The sequence below is a fragment of the Rattus norvegicus genome, chromosome 15, assembly GCF_036323735.1.
Source record: "Rattus norvegicus strain BN/NHsdMcwi chromosome 15, GRCr8, whole genome shotgun sequence".
Lineage (NCBI taxonomy): Eukaryota > Metazoa > Chordata > Mammalia > Rodentia > Muridae > Rattus > Rattus norvegicus.
Window position 1 is genome coordinate 86946609 of NC_086033.1, and position 15316 is coordinate 86961924.

The 15316-nt window shown below is 42.6% G+C and overlaps 1 protein-coding gene across 4 annotated transcripts in view; it reads left to right on the top strand.

The window, feature by feature from the left end:
* Nucleotides 1-10505, top strand: part of Slain1 (SLAIN motif family, member 1) — a 59638-nt gene extending 49133 nt beyond the window's left edge. For all 4 annotated transcript variants that reach the window (NM_001393854.1, NM_001393855.1, XM_039093535.2 and 1 more), the window contains 3 exons: nt 72-227; nt 8085-8370; nt 9407-10505. In NM_001393854.1, coding sequence (NP_001380783.1) covers nt 72-227; nt 8085-8370; nt 9407-9482 — 518 coding nt within the window. In that variant the 3' untranslated portion in view covers nt 9483-10505. The remainder of the gene's footprint in view (nt 1-71; nt 228-8084; nt 8371-9406) is intronic.
* Nucleotides 10506-15316: the final 4811 nt, after the last annotated feature.

The following is a 15316-nucleotide window of genomic DNA, read 5'->3' on the forward strand; positions in this document are numbered from 1 at the left end:
AAGTAAATGTTTCTTTATTTTATGCAGTTTATTTGTGGTTTTTAATTTAGGGAAACCCTTTCTTCTTGTAGATAAACTACGAAGAAGTATGCCTAATCTGGCCCGGATGCCAAGCACCACTGCAGTCAGTAGCAACCTCAGCTCTCCCGTGACAGTGAGGAGCAGTCAGAGTTTTGACTCAAGCTTGCACGGAGCTGGAAGTGGGGTTTCTCGGGTACCGTCCTGCAGTAAGTATGACAGAGCAAAGGCTCTAGACATTCTAGTTAGTCGGAACCCCAGGGGGAAGGGGCTTATTTTTCCAACATTTCTTTCTCCCCTCCGTACACTAGAGGAGACGTTCACTGTCTTGTAATGTAGTCTTGTAACTTAGTTTTCACTATGATCGAGCAGTATTTCTTCCAGTGTCCGTGTTTCCAACTGCTACAACTTATAAATTATAGGGGGCCTTTAACTCAAGGATAGCAGACACACACACTGAGTAATCAGCGTGCCCAGATGCATACCGTTTCCCATACCAAGCCTTTCCTTTCCTTTTGGGAGTCTGCCATTTTCATTCAAGAGAGGCACGCCAGTTTGGTCATTTTTAAGATGAAGATGTATGTTAGTGTGTATAAGGTAGTTTTCTATCCTTCATTCACTTGTACCCATATCTCCTGTAGGGACACAGTAGTTCTGGCTACTCATCCCATCCCTGCGTGTGAGGTCTGCTGGGGTTGAGTCTTAAAAGACCCTAGGCCGATATTCACATACCGTAAGAGCTCCACAGAAATGCAGAATGCTGGCTAAGAGCTTGCATCTCTAGTTAGTAGTTTTTAAATTCTCCTTCCTCGAGCCTAGGTTTGGATCCCAGTTTATTTCCCAACATGCGGTTGTCTTTTATTTCTTTATGTCCTGGTTCCTAACAACAAAATGACTGCATTTATTCTGAATAAGGAGCTGTTCTAGCTGGTTTGTGGGCATTGTCTTATGCGGTCCACCAACAACTCTGTGACATTGTTTCTATTATCATTTTGTTGATGAGAAACAGTTTCAAATGGGTAAAGTAACAATTTAGTCAATGGAGGCCAGGTCCCAAGTGCAGAGACAAACCAGGTCTGTCTCCTGCTGCAGTTTCTCTTTTCAACTACTTTGACTCCAACCCTGTGCTCCCGTGGGCTGCCGTCCTCTTCTCTTTATTTCTTCTGTTTCTCTTCACAGCCGAACCCAAATATTTCATCTTTTGGAAAGTCTTATTGCTTTCCTGGTGACCCTAGCACATGCTACTGAGTGTACAGGTTGAGCTTCTGCAACCTAGAAATCAAAAATAAAGAAACTCTTCCCGATCTGAAACTCGAAGGCTGTGTGATACTTAACAGTGGGAAATACACTTATGTTTCACTATTCTGTGAAACTTGCTTTCATATTAAAAGTATTTACAGTGTTCTATGAGTTAACCATTGAGTTATGCACACGTAAGTGGACTTTGTATTTGGGCTTTCGTTGAACCACAGTGTGTGGGAACCTCTCTTGCTGTTCCTAAGGGAGAACTTAGAAAGCAGAAAGACGAGTCTCCTTCCTATTTTCAGAGGAGCTTTTTGACCCAAGGCTGGTGCTATTGCTTTGGGCCTGAGATAGGGGAACCTCCTGGAACGTGTGGAGGAGTAGGCTGGACACGCAGTGGCAAGGCCACAGGAGATAAACAGGGAGGGGGCCAGGGACAAAGCATATCAGACAACTCCTTCAGAGATCGATCACATGCTCTGCTCCTCCAGCCTTGGGTCCTTAAATGTCTGCCCCCTTCAGAATAGTGACCAAGGCTTCAATACCCGTACCTGTGGGTGACCTTTCATAATGAAAATCATTTTGCCTCTGCCTAGCTCTTGTTCATCTGATGATCCCAAAGATATTTAATCTATCTCCAAGAATTCACAAGGTCTTGATACTTCCCAAAGTGCTCAAAACACCCACAAGGTTCCCCTGAGCCCTAAGCTGTGTCTCGGCAGTAAACTATGAAATCAAGAAAGCCTTACATGCTTCCAGGGTAAAACGATGCTGAGTGAACATTTCCATCACAGCAGGGAGGAAAGAAGAGGGGATAGAAAGGCAAAGCCCAATCCCAGCAAAATTAGCAACTCCAGAGACAGAGTTAGGCCACGGGGTTACACATTCTGACACGTGATGCACGAGTGCAAAGGCTCTTGGTTAGCCCTACACCTATGGTTCTGCCGCCTGCAGACCATACGGCCTCTCCCTGTGCCAGCCCCTCTCATTCCCTGCAGCTTTTCCTTGGCAAATGCCCCATGTTTATCAGATCTGAAATTCCTGAAGTCTTAGCGCAAGGCTCCTGGATCTCCCCATGCTGCCAATCTGTCTCCTTCACTGCCCTTGGAGTGCTTAGGTGGAGGCCCTGTGCACCTGTCGCTCTGTCATACCTGCAGAACCAGAACATGTGAGCGACTTCAGAGTCCTCTAGCTTAGTTCTCATGAACTGTGGCTACACAGGTCTGAGTCTCAGAAGAGTCCTCGTTCCCATCTGTACCAAGAGTACAGTCTTTGTCGCTGTCATGTCTAACTGGAGCTTTGGTCTTCTGAGCTACTGTGAGAGTCATTACATGCCAAGTTTTTGTTGTTGTTTTGTTTTGTTTGCCCTTCTCTAAACACCTTCCAAATTCACGAATTCCTCCTTGCAAACCAATAGCAGAGGCTTGGGAAACACAATGTCATAGGGTCAGAGCAGCCATCCAGCTTTCAGTATTTTGTTAGGTGTTCGATCACTGTGACACATAATGAAGAGAAGCCATCTGAAGGGAAATAAAGTTCATTTTGGTTCAGTGATGGATGTGTCAGGCCATGACTGACTAGATTGTCCTGGGTCTGAGGCACAGCAAATATCATCATGTGGGAACAGGTAGAGGAGGGGGGTATTGACTGCCTGGTGGCCCAAATGGAAACAGGAAGGGCTTAGGGACAAGGTATGTCTTTCTGGGATATGACCAATGACCTGCTTCATCCAGATGGGCCCCATCTTCCACTGTTTCCAGTACCTCTCAGAAAAAGGCCACCAGCCAGGAGCTAAGGCTTTAATACAGGAGCCTGCCCGTAGGTGACATTTTATGGTCAAACCACTAACACAGGAGATATGTCTATGTGTGTGTAAATGTTCTTGAACATGAGGTGCCCAAGAGATGGCTAAGCGATTAACTGGCTGTTCTTTCAGAGGACCCCGGTTTGATTCCTAGCAGCCACACTGTAAGTCACAACCCTCTGCAGCTGTAGTTCTAGAGGATGTGATCCCCTCTTTGGACTCAAGACACTAGGTATACATAGACATACATTCAGTCAAAACACGCACGTGATTGATAAGGTAGGCAGGCAGGTAGGTAGATAGACAGTACAAGATAGATAGATAGATAGATAGATAGATAGATAGATAGATAGATAGAACAAGATAAATATATACAAGATATAGATGGGTAGATAGATAGGTAGATAGATAGATGATAGTAGGTAGATAGACAGTACAAGATAAATATAGTACAAGATAGATAGATAGAACGAGATAAATATATACAAGATATAGATAGGTAGATAGATAGATGATAGTAGGTAGGTAGACAGTACAAGGTAAATATAGTTATAGATAGATAGATAGATAGATAAATAGAACAAGATAAATATACACAAGATATAGATGGGTAGATAGATAGGTAGATAGATGATAGTAGGTAGATAGACAGTACAAGATAAATATAGTACAAGATAGATAGATAGAACGAGATAAATATATACAAGATATAGATAGGTAGATAGATAGATGATAGAAGGTAGACAGTAAAAGGTAAATATAGATAGGACAAGATAAATATAGGTAGATAGATACTAAGATATAGATGGGTAGATAGAAGATAGCTAGCTAGCTAGATGATAGATGATAAGTAGGTTGATAATTTCTCAAGTTTGAAGACATCCCGGATCTTAATCCAAGACCCGTTTGTTTCCCAGCATTTTGGGTACAGAGTGCTCACCCTGTGTCACGGTTCACTGTTAATGTGTTTTACCGGGTTAGGAGCTCTTCTGGACCTGAACCTTCATTCATTCGCTTTTCTGTTCCCGGTACCTGACATGTTGCTTGAGCGCAATGAACGCATTGTGAATGGGTGAGCAAAATAAGGATGAAATAATGAATGAATACGTGCCTGTTAGATAGTTTCCTGGTGTCATTTATTCTTAGACAGCAGGCTAATTATATCATGAAGACATTTAGCTGAGGAAAAATATAAATTCTAGGTCTGAGTTAATGAAGGTCAGCAGTGTAAATGTGGAGTGATAGAAAAAATGTTTTGACTTTAGCCAATGTGGGACCCATTAGGAATTTGTTGGTTGGAACTCAGTGTAGACAACAGCATTTTCAAGTGCCATAAAGATTAATACAACACAAAACAGGATGATTTAGAATTTCTAGCTTTGAAATACTAAAACACTGATGTGGACATGTTGGAAGGAAATAGGAAATGGCCTGTGGCCAGAGCTCAGACCATTCGAACCACAGAGTAAATATAATAATAATAATAATAATAATAATAATAATTAATAATAATAGATTATAATTGATAGTGCTGTATAAATATCTCTGGGTTCATGTTTAACCAAGCAAAGGATGGATGGGTAGATTATTCACACTTGATCTTAGCCTAAAGGCTGAGAAGTGATGGGGTGGATTCTCTATAGTGGGATTCTGTTTAGTATATGTAAAGAATTGAAGAAAGTAAGAAAGTCACTCACAGGAAAGAGCAGAGCAACAAACAAGAGGTGTGACTGCGCATTAGGTCAGTCACTCTGGTGGTTTGGATGAGAATGGCCCCTGTCAGCTCAATCATTTGGATGCTTGGTCACCGGGGAGCAGGACTGTTCAATAGGATTAGAAGGAGTAGAAGGTATGGCCTTGTTAGAGGAAGTACATCACTGGGGTTGGGCCTTGTTAGGGGAAGTGCGTCACTGGGGGTGGGCCTTCTTAGAAGAAGTGCATCACTGGGGGTGGGCCTTCTTAGGGGAAGTGCGTCACTGAGGGGGCTTCTTAGGGGAAGTGCGTCACTGGAGGGTGGGCCTTATTAGAGAAAGTGCATCTCCGTGGGTGGGCCTTGAGGTTTCAAAAGCCCACGCCAGACACATCTCTTCCACTCTCTCTGAGCTTATGAATGCGGTTCTTAGCTCCAGCGCCTGCCTGTATGTCATCATGCTTCTGTCATGATGATAATAGACTAAGCCTCTGAAACTAAGCAAGCCAGCAGTTAAATGCTTTTTCTTATAACAGTGCTCTGACCGTGGTGTCTCCTCATAGCATTCGAACAGTGACTCAGATGGTCATAAATCCAGTTTAGGGCTTAGGATTCTGCAGAGACCAGGGAGAAAACTGCATTGACCAAGGACTGTGTCGTCAGACTGGACCTTGGGATTTTAGTCATGTAATTCAGGCATTATAGTCATTCTGATTTTTATTTTAACTTCTTACTTATAAAACTCAAATGATGTCTGTTTTTGCTAGTTTCTCCTGCTAATGATTTCTTACTAATGTGTGTCCCTTACATATATTGGTTCATCAGTTGGTCTCTTCCCGGAAACTTCACCATTGTATTTCAAATTAATTGGGTTTGCATCGAGTCTGCAGGTCGCTTTTGGGTGGATCAGCAGCAGGTCTTACTGTCCTATACTGTATGTGGTAGGTTGTTGTTGATTTGAGTCTTAGTTAATGTGTCTCAGCAGTGTTTTATAGTCTCTTGTTGAGAGGTTTTATATCTCTAGAATTAAGCTTATTTCAAAGTATTTTTATAGTGTTTTTTTTCAAATTTAGCTTCTGCTAGTTTTATGATATATTAATTTTCTTCTTTCTATAATAAAACAGCCAACAAAAGCCATTGAGGAAGGCTCACGACCTGAGACTGCAATCCTTCACTGCAGTCTGTCATGCCAGGAAGGCTTAGAGCAGGTGGCTGGTCACGTTACATCTGCATAGGGGCTCAGTGGACTCTTCTCTTTCTATGCAGTCTAGAGCCCAGCCCACAGCACGGTGCTACCCACATGCAGGATAGGTCTTTCCTCCTCAACTAAACTTCTCCTGGAAAACCTTCCTTGACCAGGATCTGTGTTTCTCTGGTGATTCTAGTCTGGTCAAATGTGACAGTGAAGAGTAATAGTTACAGGTGCTTGTTAGAATATACTTGTTCTTTGTGTTTTCATTTGCTATGACGGGGTTTTGCTGAATCCACTTATCCTAACAGTTGAGGGGGTTCTTTATGTACCCAACCTAGTAGGCTCACATTCTCAACAAAGCATGTCAAAGAGTGTTCCTAAAATTGCAACTGAAACAGTGCAGTCTTCCATTGTCACAGATCAGTTATGACATTCATGCTGGAATACTGCAGTTACACCACAGCACGGAGGGCTCTCATACACAAAATATTGGGCAAAATGAAGCTCCACACAAAAAAAGGACATGGCTTGTGATTCCAGTGTAGGGATGGCCAGTGTGTGGTGACAGAGAGGAAACTTGTTCTCTTGGGAGATGTTCTCCCTGGTGGCTGGAGCATGGTGGTCTTGAGATGGGGAATACACAGACGTGTTCACTAAAGAAAGTCACCAGTTAAACCAGAAGCTAAGCCAGATTCACAGACTGCACTGTCTTTTAATTAACAGATTTCTTTTAATTTAAAAACAGTGAGCTAAAAAACTTTGGCACCAAGGCAAAAGCATGCCATAGTTGCTGTTAAGTTAGTGTTTTTGTCTTCAGGGAAAGGGGTACCAACTAAACGCTCCTGCCTGTTTACTACTGCAGACTACAAAATAATGTTCAGCATTGGTAAAATTTTAAGGATTCTTACTCAGATCACTCCCTTCGTTTTATAGATTTTGTCGCTGTTACAAGGGTCAGAGTGGTGCTTTTTAATTGAGTGGTTGCTGACGGTTTAAGCGCTAAGGCTTTAAGTAGATTAATTAGCTTCTCAAATAAACCCCGAGACAATATCACAGTGCATGCTACCTAAGGAATATGTTTGTGCCTACAGAGACTGTTCCTGACTTCCTGTCTGTAATTATAACCGTCAGATCATCCCCATGGTTTGTTTTCATTAGGCCATTGTTAGAAAAACCATCAAGAGATTCCGTGGGGGCTGGAGAGATGACTCAGTATTTGAGAGTACTTGCTGCTCTGGTAGAGGACTCCAGTTGAGTTCCCAGCATCCACATCAGGTGGCTTGCAACCATCTGATGCACACACACACACACACACACACACACACACACACACACACACACACACTGCATGCACATACACATGTACACATATGTAAGTAAAATAAGTAAATGAAAATAGATCTTAAAAGAAATTCTAATATCTTTTAAGGTAAAACAAATTTGTCTTGGACATAATTTGCCTCAGAACAATTCAGAGATTCTTAAATTTTAGAGTCGTCTTCTGAATATTCAGTGGCCTTTGAGCAACACAGATATGATCTGAGCAGGTCTGCTTATATCTCTACTGGTTTCTCTTGAGATTTGAAAAGTTTTATTTTGAAAAAACTTGTAGGTAAATCTTGCAACTTAGAAATCTCAAGGAAGTTGAGAAAAGAATATGTAATTAATACATAAAATAAAGATACTTGGTATGCTATTTTTATTATTTAATACCATACGTATATACAAATCTGTTATAATTTACGCTTGCACTTAGAGACCATCCATGTCCCCACTCATATGCCAGAGAAATATAAACACAAAGATACCGCATAAACCCTGATTATTTTAAGTATAATATGACAACGTTAATTGATAAGGCTTTGAGTCAAGGAGGGTACTGACTGAAGTTTGGGGAAGTCGTGAATTATAATCTGATTTTTGACCTTCATGCTGTTCATAGATCAACTGTATTCAGGCATAGGACTGCAGACAGACAGAATAGGAGAGCCCTGTTGGGGATTCTCTCCCACTGAAGGGTGCTTAGCACCCGTACATCACTTACCTCTTGCTTTCAGAAACATAGGCGCCTCTGAATGTAACACTTCTAATTGAAGGCAGTGCAAGTCCCTCACACTGACTTTATTTTTCCCCGGCAGTCCCGTCACCAGGACAGATTCAGCACAGAGTCCACAGCGTGGGGCATTTCCCAGTGCCCATCCGGCAGCCCCTGAAGGCCACAGCCTACGTCAGTCCGACTGTTCAGGGCAGCAGCAGCAGCATGCCTTTGTCCAATGGCACACAGTTATATTCCAACACCGGCATCCCTACCCCAAACAAAGCTGCGGCTTCCGGGATTATGGGCCGCAGCGCCCTTCCGCGACCTTCCTTGGCAATAAATGGGAGTAACCTGCCTCGAAGCAAGATTGCACAGCCTGTCAGGAGGTGAGAACTTCATCCCTGTGACTGTATCGCTGCTTGGAAATTTCTCCAGCTCACCCTCACTCTTCTCTGGCTCAGGTTAACCACAGGTCATTGTCCTTACGACACTCTCCGGGCCCCTCTTTCTCGGTCAGATGGTGGATGTCTCTGCGCAGTCAGATTCCGCTCTCTCTCCCTTCACTCTGATTCCTTGGCCCATCTGTGGAGCTCGCGCTCCACCCTGCCCCAGGTTACTTGTGTAGCAAATTTCCTCCCTCCTTCAGGTCTGCACACCTCCGCTCAAGGTTTGAAAACATCTTAGTTTTACTCAGCAGGAACCAGTTTGTATTGTAAGTTCCAGATGGCCCAAGCAAGCTTTTTTCTTGGCCTAAAAATGCCAAGTTCTGTATAGGGTACATTTTAGACAAAGGTAGTGGCGGTAATCCTGGCTTATTTTCCTTGCTAAATGCAGAGATGTGACATCTCATGGCTGAACAGAATTACATGACATATATGTGTCCATTATTGGGGCCCTCTATTTCTTGAAGGAGGAGGGTTGGATTTGTATCCCTAGAGAATATGAGAGGATCTTTTTTCTTCAAACTTGAGAAAAGTTTTTCGGGTTTTTTTCGAAATTAATTTTTGAAATACTGAAAATATTTCAAGATTACTTTTCAGTTCTTTGTTAGTATGGTAGAAACATTTATTTAAATAAATGCCAAGAATTTATGCATGTGTTCAATAAAGTCGGTTTATGTTTTTAGCTATTTTCCCCATTGAGGATCTTACCTTTTACTTTCTATCTTAAATTTGTTTTTGGCCGGGCGAAAATTACCTTGTGCGCATGCGTATGTGGCTCTGTGCTCTGGCCTCCGCTCCGGCAGATGGGCAGACACTATGAGAACCCCGAAGGATGTAACTTGATACACACTTGTGACAGTGACAACAGCTTGTCATTAGGGGATGAACCAGCCCTGATGGGAGAGGGAGGGGACCAGAGTGAGTGATGTCAGGGGCGGGATTACTAACAGCCCGTTTGCCTTCTTCGTCTCCTTAACAGTTTCCTGCAGCCCCCCAAGCCTCTATCTTCACTCAGCACACTGAGGGATGGAAATTGGAGAGACGGTTGCTACTGATGCAGTTTTATGGACCCTTGTAGAATGGGAAGAATCGAAAATGAGGGTGTGTTACCTAGCTGGCTGGGTAACCGTGGATGCTGGGATGCTCTCCCCTTCACCCTAACACGTGCGCACGGCATCGTTTTCAGTGGACCAATCACCAGAGACTAACGATCGCACTTACTCTCTGCCTGAAATACTGTGGCAACCCCAAACCCATGGCCACGGTATTGTTACCTTAGATCTAGGAAGTTTTTGTAGAACTGCTCTGTACCTGAATACTTTTTGAGAGAGATTGAGGCGTATCAATAATGCTTTGCCATATGGGGTTTTTAAAGTACCTTTGTTCATTTTACCTACGTGTTCTAAACACCTTTCCATTACGTGTTCTGCATTTTAATACACTGCATATTTACAACTAGGTTCTATAACATGGTTTGGATTTTAATTTTTTTTTATAGTTTACAGGAATTTTATTTTTTTGTGCCTATTTCTTTTTATGCCTATGTGAACCACTATGGAACAACTTAAATTTTGTGCCATAAAAGTATTTTTGTGGTAAGGTACTATTTTTTTAGCTCTAGGGATTATATCAGCAAAAAGAAAAAAAAAAAACCACACCATACGATTTGAGACATAACTTTACGTTGAACGAGCACAATTTAGTCTAAAGCGTCGCAAAGGAGACAGCCAGACGGCAGAGTTAAGCGGTCTTGTCTTTTTTCATTGTTAATTTATTGTCTTACATGAGTTTCATATTTATGATGGCATCACAGACCCGTTGCACTTAAGACCCGCAATGTTTGCTACTCAACCACAATTGATTTTCAATACTTTATTACAAAGGACGAAACTGTAATGTTTTATTAACAATGCTTCTGGAAACGAACGCATTTTAAAGCAAATAAATCTTTTTGATAGACCTTTTACAAAAACCCATTTGCACTAATGGATGCTTTCTTATGGTCTGTGACTTTACTGTTTGTAACTGTGTGCACTGCTGTTTTCGAATGTTCGGAAATAAAGACTCTATTTCGGCAATGTCAGGTCACGCGTGAATGTGCACGCAGCACCAGAAGTGAGAATCCCACACCCGTGTTTCATTCCTGCTGTGATGTCCGAGGACAAGAATGCTGCAGCCACAACAATAACGATACGTTTTCTCTTTCTCTAAAATTTGATAAGAAATACGAGGTTTCAATTGGGTGACAAGATTTGGTCTCAAGAAGGCCACTAGAACGTATTCTGTTCAGGACACAGTTGTGAATGGACACAGTGTCACTGGGGACCTGAATAGCCTTTGGATGTTGAATTGGAAAATTCTGTGTTGGCAAAACAGCAAAACGCTACCACTGTTCTGTATGTGACCTTCTCTGAAGGCATCATAGTTTTACCAAAGCTTTAAAGGGGTGTCTGTAGATATTCGTTAACTTTTAACTTTCTCTTGTACATAGTTCTCTACAGAGCTAAAACGACTTGTAGGAGTAACGTTTATTGAAAATGAAGTTGTAAGTACATGGAAATGGATATGAACGAGGAAAGAGTAGTTACCAAACACGTCTTTAGTGATGACATCCGTGCTAAGCATTTCATCTACATGAATTGACTTTTATATCTATCAGTCACATGCTGTTAATCCCCCTTTAAAGACGAAGACCCTGGGTCTCAGCGACGTCAGCCTTGGAAAGCATTTGGCTGGGAATCTGTGAAGGTGCTTTTCATCCGACTGACTCAGAAGTCTTTTTTCTTTTTTCTTTTTTTTAAAGATTCATTTATTTTTATTTATATGAGTGCACTGTTCCTGTCTTCAGACACACCAGAAGAGGGCATCAGATCCCATTACAGATAGTTGTGAGCCATCATGTGTTGCTGGGAATTGAACTCAGGACCTCGGGAAGAGCAGTCAGTTCTCTTAACCACTGAGCCATCTCTCCAGCCCCAAAAACGTTTTTCTTTACTACCATGTTCTTTCTGGGAACACGTGTAGTTAATTTAGCATATATCACATGATATATATCAGTTGATATCTTTTATTCAGAAGAGATTAAAGGATTTAATTGATTTTTCAGCATGGCTATTTAACTTACATTTTTAAAAGTTGTAATTCCCTTTGCGGGTTAGAAGTAAAGGTATCTTCATCTTGGATTTTATATTCTTATTCTAGAGAGAGTGTGTAAAACCTTAAACAAGTTAGTAAACCACACTGTGCTCCATGCTGAGAGCTGTGCAGGTCGAAAGCTCAGGTAAGGAGAGTTGAGAGAACACAGGACATCATAAAAATTGTCTGTGCAGACCGACACCGGGCAGATGTCATTAACAAGCTGCACTGAATGGAAACGGAGAGACTCGGTTCTAAAGAGTCTTCATGATATTTTTAGCCTGGACATTCTATGGAACAGAATATCATGATGTCTGTCTTCACAGTTTACTGTAGGATGTACATGATAACAACTTAAAATGTAATGTGCGGTGGATAAGTGGGTGCTCAGCATAGCGGTTCCCACACCAGCAGCTGAGGTGTCTGGGGGGATTTGGAGAACAGGGATGAAAGTCATGGGGATGAAATCAGGGAGGTGACAGGCAAGCCCAGGGAGGACACAATAGGCCACAGCGAGGACTTGGGTTTTACTCTGAAGAAGGCTGTCTCCTGGTTTTGAGAAGCAGTCTCTCACTCGACGTACCCTGACTGGCCCTGGTGGAGAATTGACAGTAAGAGCCAACCGTGGATACCAGCAAGGCGAAAGTAGAGAGCCTTCAGACCATGTCTGCAGAGTGGCCTGTCACCACGCAGCCAGTTCATGAAAAGCTTGTCGGTAGGTCCAATCTTCAAGAGGAAGACGTTACACAAGAACCTAAGTATGTAGAGATAAGAATTGCGAAGGGCCCTGTAGAAAATGTAAAACATTTCTGTTACCCCCGCCAGATTCGATCCCATTCTAATGTCCAAAGGTGGTACAACCCTGCATTTTTCCAGCAGCACGTGAGAAGTCCAGTTGTCCCAAGGTGTTGGCATTGCTGGTCTTTAATGTTTAAATTGTAGGCGTGCTGGTGTCTCTGGTTTTCATTCCCACCTTCTGCGGTGCTAGTGCGATTAAATATCCTTTCATTTTTGTTCATTTATTGAATGCTTGATGCTTGTATACTTATAGATCCTTGTTCAGATTCATTTCTTTTCTATGAGAGTTTCTTTTATTGGTCCATAATGTTAATTTTTTCCTAAAAGCCCTTTTCATTTATATATGTTTTCTTTTAATTCTCCTAGGTATTTTGATGAGCATAATTATTTTTTAATATTGTCCGGTAAGCCGTGCAATTGGGATTTTTGTTTGCTTGGGTTTTTACAATTTAAAAAAAGAGTTGTCTGTTTTCTTGTGTGTGTGTGTGTATGTGTGTTTGTGTGTGTGTGTGTGTGTGTGTGTGAGAGAGAGAGAGAGAGAGACAGACAGACAGACAGACAGACAGACAGACAGACAGAGACAGACAGACAGAGAAGGGGGAGGGAGAGGGAAGGAAGGAGGGATGGGGGGGCTAGGAAGAGAACGGAAAAGAAAGGAAGGGAGGGAATGTTCCAGTAGGTTCCTGTGAAGTCTGGAGATACCAGAGTACTTTATGAGCAGTTGGCTGACATGGATGCTGGGTACTCTGTAAGAGTACATAAATATTGATCTGTCTCCCAGCCCTGCCATGTTGTTTTTGAAGGTTAGTCCCTGTGTCTTAAAGGAACATGTCTTATGACCATTACATAGTCTCCTATATTGTGTACCACCTCGCCTAGATGTGCTTTGTCCCAGACTGACCTTGAACCCAGAGATCTCCTTCCTTCAGTCTCCTGGGATTAAAGGTGTGCACTGCCTTGCCCGAGCCTAAGATTCTCATTGCCTCATTGCCTCCAGATCTCCATGCCAAGGTCCAGGTCAGAAACCTGTCTTCCAGCTTCGAGATCTGGATCACAGGTGTGGCCTCCACGTCAGGATTGTAGTTCTTTCCAGATGTAATCAAATTGACAACCAGGAATAGCCATGACAATGACCAAGCAATGCCATTAAAGGTCACTCATCTCTATCTTCCTTTGAGGCAATGTGAGTCTCTCTAGTCTTCTTTCTTATCTAATCTTTGTGCATGCAAGTCAAGTTTTGAGTGGCAAATAGGAGAGCAATCATTTGTTTATCAGGGGCATCTTGGAAACTCAGAGAAAAGTGAAAGGATTCAATATTTAGGATAGACATTTGAGGAAGGTCCACAGTGTTGTGATGGGGACAGGGGAAGAAACAGCAAGATTCTCAGGCTGCTTCAGTGTAATGGCCTAACTTCTGTCGTTCTATATGAGTCTATGGTGAATTGTCCTTGCCCTGCCTGAGCCTCTCCAGTACCTAGGACTAGAGATGTGTACCACCAACTCAGAGCACAGTTACTTTACTGTAAATGAGGTCCTGAGTCCATTCACTGAACAAATATTTGTTGAGAGGCAAGGTTTGTGTTAGACACTAAAGCTATAACAGACATGACCCCAGAGAGGAATCTGAGCCTATGTGGGGGTTGTGAGAGGGGACTGATTATCCAGAGAGATGAGGAATGATTTGAGGTGTTGGATGGGCCAAAAGACGATAGGTACACCTGGACGTGTGTGCTTGTGTCAGACTAGATGCTTGGTTTGTGGGACCGGCTCAGGAGGAAGTGCAGTCACATCATTGAAAACATTCAGAATTTCAAAGTGGAAAAAGATGAGCATCAAACCAGGCATGGGTTCCTTTTCTGTATGTTCGTGAAGTGAACTTCTGTTCTGTGTGTGTTCAGAGTGAGCTCCTGGTCTCCTGTGTGTGTCCATAGTGTGAGCTCCGAGCGGTAGAAAAGTGATAAGAACTGAGTTGGAGGAAGGGGCAGGGCAAGGTCCCTTCAAACCTCAGGTCCGTGTTCAGGACTTCCTGTTTTATTCGATGTGAGATGGGAAGCTGGTATTGTACAAGCACATGCTCAGGCCGCTGCTTAGTTCTTCAGAAACATCGCTGATGCAATCCACACACAGCCTTGGGGAGTGAAATGTCAGCACCCTGTTTGTAAAATGAGAAAGTTCAGGGAAAGAAAGGTTAAACAGCTTGTCCCAGGTAACAGAGTTGTTTAGTGATGGGGCTGAATTCAAAGTCAGGCTTTTTTTTTTTGATGAGGGGGCACTGGTTTGAGCAAACATGAATTTGTCAACCCACTTCACCCTTCTATGATAATGGTTGAAGGAAGATCAGGGTGGAAGCAGGGACAACATATTCATTGCTGTTCACCGTCCAGGCATTAGGGTATACAAGAGAAATGTCTGCAAAGAATAAAAATTCAACTCTGGATGAGTTGAACTACTTACATTGTAGGGTGGGAAAGTACCATAAAGAAAAGCTGAAGGGATAGGCAGGAGGTAAATTCAGAAGGACTGTGCCCATGCAAAGTAGGTGGTGAGATGGGCAGCAGCGGGCTTTAAGGCAACCTCCCCATCAGGTCAACTCTTTGTTATTATTCCTGGCTAAACATTTAGGACAGTCTCTTAACTACTGTAAATGTACATCATCAGTCACTAGAATATACCATGCAATCTAACACCAGAACTTACCCTCCTGTCTACCTGTCACCGAGCTTCTGTCCCAGCACCTCCATTTTCTTCCATGCTCTACCTCTAGGAACAGTATTCTCGCTGTCAACATATATGAGTTTATTATTTTTATTCTGGACGTAAATGAGATCGTACACCATTTGTCTCTCTGCACCAGCAATTTCAATGCCAGCATGTGCCTAAGAAACAAGTACACCCAAAAGATGCCCGCTCTCCATGATCATTGCAGCATGATTTACAATGACCAAGATAAAGAAAT